At 35.2% G+C, this 11856-nt stretch overlaps 2 protein-coding genes across 2 annotated transcripts; both read right to left on the bottom strand.

Annotated features, from left to right (window-relative positions):
- Nucleotides 1-121: 121 nt before the first annotated feature.
- Nucleotides 122-1747, bottom strand: LOC109338253 (protein ROOT PRIMORDIUM DEFECTIVE 1). Its single transcript, XM_019575448.1, has one exon. It carries the CDS (start codon nucleotides 1643-1645, stop codon nucleotides 392-394), a length of 1254 nt encoding a protein of 417 aa, XP_019430993.1. The 5' UTR covers nucleotides 1646-1747; the 3' UTR covers nucleotides 122-391.
- A 2269-nt stretch (nucleotides 1748-4016) lies between these two features.
- On the bottom strand, nucleotides 4017-10570 carry LOC109338254 (carbon catabolite repressor protein 4 homolog 2-like). The gene is made up of 12 exons (XM_019575450.1): nucleotides 10097-10570; nucleotides 7199-7940; nucleotides 6626-6712; nucleotides 6441-6524; nucleotides 6279-6365; nucleotides 6097-6183; nucleotides 5434-5487; nucleotides 5262-5353; nucleotides 5044-5158; nucleotides 4791-4935; nucleotides 4558-4714; nucleotides 4017-4259 (listed from the first exon to the last, which is right to left on the bottom strand). The coding sequence occupies exons 1-11, from the start codon at nucleotides 10252-10254 to the stop codon at nucleotides 4566-4568; spliced, it is 1800 nt and encodes a 599-aa protein (XP_019430995.1). The 5' UTR covers nucleotides 10255-10570; the 3' UTR covers nucleotides 4017-4259; nucleotides 4558-4565.
- Between the last annotated feature and the right edge of the window lie 1286 nt (nucleotides 10571-11856).

The following is an 11856-nucleotide window of genomic DNA, read 5'->3' as shown; positions in this document are numbered from 1 at the left end:
TATAGCATCTCTGAAAAGCATGACTCATCAAATTTTACCGAATCCTGCCCTAAGCATAATGCAAAAATGAAATATCTCAACTTTTTTAACTTATTTTATGCATTTAAATAAGAAGCACTTCTTGAATCCAGTATGCCAGTATTCCCTATACTCAAAATAAGATATAAATAAGAACACTATAAGATCGTTTCACGGTTCTGATAACAAACATAAATCAAATAATGCATCGACACATACACATTATACATTGATACTTGAAGGCAGGAAGAACCATTGTAGCTACTGGTTTGAAAAAAGAGCTACAAACCTGAAGAGCAAATAATTTTCCTTACAGTGGTTATTCAGTTGCATCCTACCAAATGAATCATGAATACAATTCTGCATCAAACCCTTATTCACTCACTTCATCTGTCTCCGAAACTTCATCCTCGCAAAATTCATCGCTTGTTTCAACCTCCTCCTCAGAGTCTCCATCCCCCGCTTCATCCTTCGCCACATTATCCAACATCGAAACATCTTCAGATCTCAAGTTGCCTTTAGCGCGATAAAGAAGCCCCGTCTGCATTACATGATAGAACTTATCCCTATGACGCGCAAGCGGATGAGGATCTACTAGCTTTCCGCTCTGATACCCTTCTTTAAGAGTAACAGTAGTTGTTTTACACTTCAATGACAGATAAAATATCCCCGGATACCTCGTAAAAATTCGGGTAAACTTATGTGAAAGATTCAACTCCTCCCTCAAGCTTCTCAAGTAGTTCCTCTTAGTTTTCTTGTGGATAGTTAAACTCAAAAACTCATGAAGAACCCCAACAATTCTCTTCTCCATCAAATCACTATTAGGATCAATATTCTTACAATCCACATAGGGTGATATATAAGGCAATTTATGAAACTCTTCCATCCAAGCCCTAACCTTTTTCTGTGCACCATAACCTCTTGGAAACCTCATTGGAAAAACCAAAGCTTTTTGCCCTCTCTTAAATTCCACATACTCATTATCACACCCTTTTTTCTCATTGCTCTTCTGCAATGCAGAAACTGCAAATTCATCACACCAATTCACCAACCTCAAACACGAAACCCCGTTCGACGCCTTAACTAATTGAAAAAATTCTGGGTATTTGGGAATTAGGGTTTTCTCAAAAGAATCAGGCAAACCCAGATCCCATTTCAAAGGTTGAAATGACAAAAGCGGTAAAGTTCGAGTCTTTAACATCATAAGAACCTTAGAAACCCTTTCAATAGTATCATTCTCATGATTCAAGTAAATTTCTTGCTCCTGAGAATCCAAAAACTGCGCCGTTTCGGTTAAACGGAAACACGGTAAGGAATTCCAACGAGGGTGAGGAAACTCATGAAAGAGTGTTGGGTACCGGCGTAGAAACCGGAGAACGGGGATGGTGAGGCCGAGAAGCTTTTGCCAATCGGCGACGGTTTTTTCGGTTAAAAAACCGGTGGAGGAACGTTTGATAGCGTCTTTGAGAAGAGAAGCAGCTTTTAAATCGGTTTCTTTGTCTATGATGTGATCCAAGCTTCGATTTTTAACCCACTTTAGACGAACTTTGACTATGGTTCTGCATTGTTGCTGATAGAAATTGTGGAAATGGATACAAAAGTTTTTGTTGTTTCTTAAATGATTCATTTTTTGTAGAGAAATTGTGGGGTTTAAGAAGAGGTTTTATGGTGTTTTTATAATATGCGACGGTGGGTGCGGTGGTGCTGTGGGATGGTGATGGTTTTTTTATTCCGGGGCAAGTGAAAGACCCGATTATGGCCCAATATTGGTATTTAAAGAAGAGCTTTTGGTCATTTCATGGTGGTAGTACTTAAAATGATGACCAATTATATTATACAGTGTAAGAGTTTTTACACTCTCACTCCATTATCTACCATTCATTTTCAATTATGTTTAACTTTTTACAAAAAGTAATCTAAATGAAGGTGGAAGATACACTAATTGCGCATAATTCTTTACATACATCAATATTACACTCTTACTAATTTTCTTATCTCTAAGAGAATATCATGTTATGATTTTCTTAGGATTAGGAGATTTAATAGTAGGACATACTTATCAAGCTACTAATACTCTCTTCTCGAGATATTGTGTCTCTATTTTTAATGTGTTTGTTTGATATATCAAAATTTGATAATTTGTACCTTAGTATTTAATAGATTTTTCATGGTTAAGATATTTATATTTTTTATGTAATATTTAATGAACAATAACATTAGATAGAGAATAGATTGTAATCTTATAATATTTTAAGGAAATATGCATTAAACCCCCTTTAATCTTTTCGCCACTTGCAAATTGGCAACATAGATCTTTAAATAATCACAGTCCACCTTCAAACTATTATAATTATACAAAATGATCATTTTGTTCATTTCTCGTTAAGGTTAACCAACATAAAAATACGAGTAAATTTAAATATAATTTTCACCAACATAGCAGCACAAAAAACTATGACACTCCTTCTGAGATCCAGGAAAATGATAATGATCTGTTGTGGTTGATGCTAAAACGATAGAATACATAATGTTTGAATTGTCTACGTCTGAACATTTTACTCCAGTTTTCTCTAACCGGATGTTAAAAATTGTGGAAGAGATCACAATAACTATTGAGTTATAGATGTTAGGTGAAGAGAAAAATAAATTAAACATAATTCAGCCACATAAAAGTTAGAAGATCAAGATTTGCCCATATCATTTTGCCGTTAATAACATAGTAAATATTAGATGGAATGATCTATTGATATTATTACAATAATTGAAGGTCAATTTAGATGATTTAAAAGTAAATAGTGCTAATTTTCAAATGGCCACATGTTTAAGGGAAAGTAGAGTTTTTCCTAACTTTTAAACAATAAAAAAATAGTGATTACTTTGTATTGATATGCACAATTTAATTTTAGACAATCAAGAATACCAATTACATTTTATTGGTCTAACAATCGCAATCTTTTAGATCGGCTCATTCAAGAAGGGTCTCAAGATATGTTTTGATAATGACAACATTATCAACTTAGATATATCAAAACAGATTACATAGGACTTGGACCAAATCAAGCCAGACTAAAAAGCACAGTTACAATTTATATGTCAAATTGCTCAAACACACCTAAAGCAGGTTGTGGATTGCAACAGGCAGAGCCAAATATTAAAATAATTTTTTAATAGTTTTTAAACTCTTAAAAATATATCATTGAATAGCACACCTATTCTTAAGCCATATCTAATAAAGAATGTATTAAAAAGTGTATTACTAATATCATGTGTACACTAACAAGGTACCCAAACTTTGAATTACTTAGTGGGAGGATTTACATGGCTTTATCCTACAAGCGGAAAAATATTGATTTCAAAGTATAACCTATAGTTGAGCCATGCCGGAAATAATACTAAAAGCTTGGCAAAGCATTACTACTAACTCAAATAATTTAAGAGGTAGAGCGAAAAAAACAAGTATTGGCAAGCCCTTTATAGCAATGCACTAAAAGTAACAATCTCTTCTCTTCCTATATAACTAGAAATGCAACAATTCAAACCCAGTGCATGCCCATGTAAGGAAACTCGCCTCATATTGGTAGAGTATTCTCATACTTTTATCAACATCCCGTTCGAAATATATCACTTCCCAATAATGTAGCAAATAAAAATAGTCTATATTATGAAGATTATGGCCACAATAGTGGGAGACATTAAAGCCCTGGGCTCAACAACCACTAGATTACTTAATTGCTAGATGTACTGAACTAACTACTGGCAGGATTTGTAAAGGATAAATATAAACACCATTACCGGTGACCCAGCAAGCAGAGACATTGTTATACAAGATTTCAAACTGTAACCTCCTCCAAGGCCACAAGGTTGCTACATTATCATAATATCATTGAGCCAAAGTGGAAATAATATACTAAAAGCAAGTTAGGATGATACGCATGGATAGGATCAAAATGGTGTCACAGGACTGTAAACGTGAAAGATACAATTTCGGCAAACGCACAAAAATAAGCTAAGAAAAATTTCATTTTATAGAAAAGATTTGAGCCAGAGGCAAATCAGTAAACCATAATCCAGGACTTATCTATGAGACAAAAGGTGGCATAATACAAAGCAGATCACTGCAAGGACCCCGAAGACGGAGATACCTGGAAAAAAAGGCAAAGCTATGATCTACCAATTGTACAATAACTTATCAACCAAAGGCTTCTTTTAACCTTTTTGTTTATCTGTATCTGCCATTTGACCTACACAAAATGATACCATCATCAATAAAGAATTAAAGCATCTAGACACACCAAGAAAAAACTAAAACTTTATCCAATGTGGTAATGAGCAAACAGGATCAAAGCCGAGAACGGACACAATCAAATTGTACAGCCCTCACTTCAAGTGCAATCAGGCAGCAAAAGGTGAGGTGACATATCCACTTGAACATTCTTTACATCATCAAATTCATCAAAGTGAGATATTCACAGACGCATCGGTGTAAATAGTCTCAGACAAAGACATACAAAAGGAAAGGGAAGGAAGAGACGATGGTACCTTATGAGTCAACGCCTAGATCTATTTTTGCAGCAGCGAAACTCAGCTAAGAGAGCTGTATGATCGGAGGACCACTCAGGGGAAGGAAGTGCTGTGTCTTTCCTTAAACTCTCCTCGTCCAATAACTCAAGTAATGACTCCACAACCAATGAATCCGCTGAACCACAAACAACAGCACTTCATAAATAAGTGGCTGGGATGTTAAATTATAAAATAAATGCAAGTTAACTCACCTGTATAAAATATGTAATCAAGAGAGCCGATAAAATCTCTAGTGACATGTGTGAATAAAGGCTCATTTGTTGTGTTGTCCAGTCTACGTTTATGCTGCTCAAGTCCAAGACCAACAGTTCTTGCAAAAGATGAATATGCGCTAACCTAAAATTGGAAGTAACCCACAAGGCCACAAAAATAAACTAAAATCAGGAACAAAAACATAATAAATAATCTACCCCTTTAAGGGTTGTACTTCAATTAATGCATTACCAGTGGCAACTGGTGAACCAATCTGTTGAGAGGACGCAAGATGTTAAGTGGATCAACTGCTAAATCGGGATGTGATGGATCTACCTTCCCCAATGCAAGAAGTTCATGAGGTGCACTACAATGAAGTAAAAATTACCTTAGAAACAAATTACTGATACTAATATAAGAGCCTCTGAATAAAAGTATCCCAACTTAATCAAGAGGAGTAGTAATCAAACCTTCCTGGAACTGAACTAAAATCTCCACAAACCAACATAGGAATGTCTGCACTTGCAGCTATTTTCTCCAATCCTTTTAAGAGAGTATGCACCTAAAAAGGGGGAGAAAATTTACTATCACATTTCAAATAAACTCATTGTTCCATATGAACAAAAAAAGGAATATACTTACCTGCCAGAGTTTGACATCCTTTAAATCCTGGTGGACGTTTACATGTGTGTTTGCCTATATTCCACAAGCAATATGAGTTACTTATAGATATTATACAGCTTGAAAAGTTTCTTTGACCTAAACTATTAAAAAACTTAAAATAATGATTTGTGTATACTTTAAACCACACATCTAGCCTGGTCCTTTCTACCTGAGATTTTGCGCTACATAATGGGGAAAAAAACACCTCAACTTGAACATCAAGAGTTGTAATACTAGGCCAATGACCATGAACATAATAATAAGCCAGAACAGTCACCATGGAAAAACCTCAAAACCCAGTAACCTACAACTGCTTAGAGGGGGGAACCTTCAATCAAGTATCAGGAAATGGCCATCTTTAGTAACAATAGACAACTAAGAAAAAGCATTTCATCAGAAGGCCCTATTCTTGAACAGATAACGAAACTACAATAAAGAACATATTTGGATTAGCTTGTTCTATATTCAAAATAGCTTACAATCAAAAGCTCCTGAGAGTACTTTTGAAAAATAAACGATTATTTCTCCCAAATAAGTGTTACCAAATATGCTTGTAAACTAAAATACACATCATGGACCATGAAGGGACACACATTAGTGCAGATACGCTGATTTCCTGTTAATATAAATAACAGAGCTTACCACACAAAGAAGCTGTCTTTTCCCTGGACTATCAACAGGCTGATTGTTAACTTTTGCTTCTAGAACCACTATGAGTGCAACATTATCCTACGAACATAAATAAAACTTGGTAAGCACCTGTTCCATAAGAGATAACCTTATTTTTCAAAAGCAGAAGTAGCATCAAAGGTACAATAAGCCACCTTAACCAGCCTATTCAAGGCAGTTTTCTGCTGTGCGGGTGCAATCATAGCATCTGTCAAAGACTGTGCAGCCTTATTGAATTCAACCTGCACTCAAGCAGATATCATTGTAAGTCATGGTCAAAGTTAAGAGAACAACCATACGCATAAAACAATCCCAACCTCATATTTCTTCACATGTGAAAATCTGTCTCTACGGAAAAATGTTGCACAACCATCGATTTTATTTGTGTCGCCATTGTATACCTGTGAACCAGCCATATTAAAAAATTATGACCATCAGAAACCGGAGGACTATAACAACCTCTTCTATAAGAAAAAAATTATAAATAAAATAATGTAACAACCTCATTTGTTTTTCTCTTGTAAAGACCATAATAGCCATGTTTGTCCAATTCAGGGGAAAAAAATTCCTCATAGTGGTCACTTTGAATCTGAGGGGAAACGGAATACACATTAGCTTAATAGAAGTTATTTGAGTATAGGAGGCAATCACATATTTCTGAGGGACAGGGTAAGTGCAGCGGAGAAGGAAACAGATTCTAACTCAAAATAGACAGGAGGTACAGTAAACTTGACCTTCACAAGTCCCCCCTCCCAATAAAAACACACCCACATAAGCATGGAAATGAAAGAAATGTTTTTTAAGCAATACATAAGAATTGATTATATCATTTGCAACTTGTAGCAATTCAAGTTAACAAATATTAGATTGACCAGTGGCAGCATTCCTCATAGTGGTCATGTTTTTTTATTAAAACAAACTGCAATTGAAAATTTAATATGATTTCAGGACAGTGGCTGAAAGATTTTTTTATTCAACACCAGCCTAAAGAAAATTCTTAACCAAAAAAAGTGTTGAAGATCAGCACAGTCATTCAATAAAGTTTCTCATCATAGTCAAAAGCACATTTAAGTACCTCCTGAAGACAAATAATATCCGCACGGTAACCAACAATTTCTTGTAACAGATTTTGCCTGCGGTATGGCCAGGAGAGAGCCCAAGAAGGGCAGTAACTGTATAGATCATTTGAGGCATATGCATCAGACAATACGTTGTATGATAAGACAGTAAAAGTTCCAGAAGATGTTATGCGTCCATCTGCATCTAATTGCGCCATCCCATCAACAGGTACCATGCGGCGTGGGCTAGGCGAGGGAGCGGGAATGACCCGAGAAGTTAGTAAAGTGTTAGCATACCCGACTGGAAGTTTTGTCTCGGCATTAACTACAACACACTCAAACTTAAGGACATGACCAATGTCATCAGCTGTTGGTGTATATGTCTTAGATCGTCCGACTTCAAACCAAGTTTCACCACCATTTCGTTGTGTAACAGCTGCTGGATACAAAGGTGCAGACCCATTTGTCAAGCTAGCACTAGATGCAGAGGCAGATAAGCTGGTCAATGATCCAGACCCAGAATTATTAAATCTCCCAAATACCTCTTCCTCCTCATTTCCATTTTCATTAACTGCACTTGCAGCACGGTCATGTAAGACACGATGATGCTGCCATGCATCTGAAAAACACTTTGGAGTGCAATGATAACTTTTAGCAACAGGTATTTTGGCCTTAACACAACCTATGCATTGCAGTGTGGCCTGCTCGGATGGATGCACACTACATACAGCAACCTTTTTATCACTTTGTACACGATACCTGTCAAAAAGACAAGCAAATGATAGTGTCAAAAAATAGATCCCCATCATTCAATTATCAGAATAGCACAACAGAAAAAATACAAAGGCAGTATATGTGGATTGTGGAATCAAATTGGTACTTAATATAATCAAAATTTTCACAATCAACTAGGTTGGAGCCCTGTACAGTGAGCTTCCATTTTTTAGCAATTTAAGTAATCAACTTTAAGACCCCTAACAATTATAGTAATAAACATCCAACTTTAGGGCATAAATAATCTTCAACCATTCTTACAATGTCCAAATTTCACATCGGATACGAAAAACTGATAGCATTCTACAAATCATATAATAAATACATAGCATATTCAATATAGATTTGCCAATAGCGTAGACATTATAACCCGACTAGAAGCTTTAGAAATGTCTGTGCATCAGCACAAGACACCAATTGAAGTGAATATCCCTAACAAATAACATAGGTGCTTTATTGAGTTTTTTCAGTTAGTCCGAACCTATATTCTATATTTGCCATTAAATACGATAACACCGTCATACCAACAACCAAGCCTCATTCCCGCTAGGTAGGGCCGGCTACATGAATCATAGTTGCCACAATGCTCCATCATAATCCATAAATCATGTTCTCATAATGCTCTATCATAAATTATGTTCATATTATTTACTAAATACAATAAAAAACATATGTTGAACAATCGACTAATCCCACAGAAATTTGAAATCGCCATTACCATAATATCAGTGGGAGAGAAATTTCACAATCATGCATTTGGAGCTTATGAACAAAAAATTAACTATCATGTGATGTATAGAGAATACAACATTACAAACTAAGATTTCCATATATGTCAATGAAAATTTGAGCAGTTCGATACAGATAAGGAGAAGATGAGGATATTAATGGGAAAAGGACCCAAGCCATACGTCACTACATCAAAAAGTGCAGTATTGAGCTGGCATATTTGAATAGTAATGAGAATTAGCAATGATGTTAGCAGCGTTTGGTGCGCACACCAAGTTTTCTATTCTCTTCAGTTTCACCCTGTTTTTTGGAACCAAAATATCTAACTTTTTAAACTCGTGTTTTGTTTTTCTCTACATATAAAGCACGTCAAACATGTGATATGATAAAACTCATATTATGTTCTATCCCCTTCTAATGCGTCTACCGGGTGCTACATAAATAAAAAGGGGTGGCCCAGTGCACGAGGCTCCGTCCTAGTGGGATATGTGAGGGCAGATGTACACAGCCTTAGTAAATAATAGAATGCACAAATATTCATCCATATTCCACAATCTTCAGACACCTAGCAATGTGAACGGCACATGACGACAATAGAAGAAATCATTTCAGTAACAAAACACAACATTCTCTTAGCACTTAATGTTTCACTCCTTTCAGTCCATTCACAGTAGTCAAATTAATACTAAATGAAGAAAATTACTCATGAGATCCTCAAGATAGAATTTGGCACATGGACACAACAGAACGGAACAAAAATAAAAAAAGATAAGTAGAGTGGTCCCGTTTTGTTCTCTGGTTCCGCTTTTTCATTGGAACTAAAAGTCCCAATTTTTAACCACATACATTGTACCGTTATAATTATAAAATGCACCAATCATAAAATGGAACTCATCGTATGTCCTGTCCCGTTCTAACACATATACCAAACACAACCCGAACATAAATTTCTACTCTCAAATCCATAAATGTAACCGATTCCAATAGCCAATAAAAACACCAAAAAACACAGAATAGCTGAGGGCAAATTACACTGACACGCACGCAGGGGTGCTAACTGCTGAGTGTAATTAATCTTAACCTCAAAGAACTCAATGTAATTTCCCTATAACTTATATGTCATCTTCTGCTATCAAACGCAACCTACATGTTAATTTCTTCATTCAAATTAGTAAAAGGTAACCAATTCCAATATCACAGGGAACAATAAACTTGTGAAAAATAAGCCCATACTATCTAATTTCAAAAAAAAAACTTATCGAATAAGCACTTAAATCAAACCGTTTATCCAACCACACCCTTATCAAAACCTAGATATCCCAAATTCTTTAAAATCCCGTGTCATTTCTGTTCAATTATGAAAACCCTCGATTGAAAAAGGTGCATAATAGAGTAAATTAAAGAAAACTAACCACTTGTATCGCATAAAATGTCCATCTACCGGTGAAAATTGGTCGAGATCATCGGTGGTAATAATCTTATCAGGGCGACGAAGGAGAACGTAAGGCGTGATTTCACAGCCTACAATGGGAATATCAGAAGGAAGGTGCACACGCAGCACGCTCAGCATGTTCTTCTCTTTTTTCAGTAAGAATCAGTGTAACGGTATCAAAGAATCAACCACCACCAGAATGAGAATCGAATATGAAAATTGGATCCTCCATTAACTTGAAAACTTGAATGTTGGCTTTTCACGAAACCCTAATCAGCGATAATTGGATTAATCAGAGGGAGATTTGATGAGAGAGAAAGGGATTGAGATGATCGAAGAGAAGATTAGGGTTTTAGGAAGTTATCACAGAAAATGGAGTGAGAACAAGAAATCACGCCATTTTCTTCCTTCTATCAATTTTTTTTTATAGAGCGTTATGTTTTTTTTCAATCAACAAATTATTTTTATTCTTTGAAATTTGGTTTTATAATGTGTTGTTGTTCAATTTATAAACTTTTAGCTCATTTTTTTATTACTAAAGAATCACGTTCTCTCTTCTTTGTATGATGTAGTGAAAATGATGAGGTGAAATAATGGAATTAATGAATAAAAAATAAGCTAAAAGTTTAGATTTTGTAAATCAAGTAAACACTTCACTTTATCTATTTGTTTTGGTCGATGTAATAATAATACTATTAAAAACGACTTCCAAATAGTACGAGAGCGGGGAATTTTCAATATTATGAACAATTTGTATGGTTGATTCTACTCCAATATAGGTTTAATTAGAAAACTACTGAATTAGTCATATGTATAATTTAATAATTATATCAATCATATAATAATATTAATTAAAATTAGTTATATCAACCTATTTTTAATTGAATTATACCAAATGAATTGGTTGATTTTGAATTGAATTATACTAATAATCACGGGCAAAGCATATAATGGATAAGGGGGCAATTGCCCCTACATTTTTTTATTTTTTGTTATTATTTTTTTTACTTTTTTTCCTTACGGAAACACATATATTTTCCCATAAAGTGTGTTATTTCGTGTATTACTTATTTTAATTATTAAACTTTAAATTATAAAATGTGACATATACAGTGACATATTTGTTAGAGTAGATATATTTCCTTTACCTAAAGCAAATGATGTCTTTATGGATGTTGGACTAAATTGCAACCGAGGAGCCTCCAACAATCTCCCCCTCAAGTGTGCGTACCACACACTTCCGGTCCACTCCTCCTTAAGTCCACCATGTCCCAGCCAGACTGCAACCGGAGAACCTCCAACCAATGGGGAGTTTCATTGTTACCAGGGTATGAGAAGAGTGAAAGCCGTCCTCATCCTATCCTCGTCCTCATCCTCATTCTCGTGCTCATCCTATCCTCATCCTCCTCCCCATCCTCCTCCTCATCCTATCCTTATCCTCAAAGTGAGACATCACGTCTTGAACCAAAACCTTAAGACATTAGTTTCATATGTTTTTCCTACTTATGAAGTCTTTCACTCCTCCGCGCATATCCAATGTGGGACTTCACACTTCAATAAACCCAACAATTGATATACTAGTTGAAGCTCACATATTTCTTTAATTTGTAGGTTGATAAATGGATATAATGCAACTTATGTGGTCCTTCTAAAAATTATACATAATGAATCGTTCTCTTACACGTTTCAATGTTGATGTTCATTCATAATGCTTATAATTCATTTAATATTGATAATATA

The sequence above is a fragment of the Lupinus angustifolius genome, unplaced genomic scaffold (assembly GCF_001865875.1).
Source record: "Lupinus angustifolius cultivar Tanjil unplaced genomic scaffold, LupAngTanjil_v1.0 Scaffold_20_2, whole genome shotgun sequence".
Lineage (NCBI taxonomy): Eukaryota > Viridiplantae > Streptophyta > Magnoliopsida > Fabales > Fabaceae > Lupinus > Lupinus angustifolius.
The sequence above is the reverse complement of the archived record's forward strand: the minus strand, read 5'-3'. Positions and strand labels throughout refer to the sequence as shown.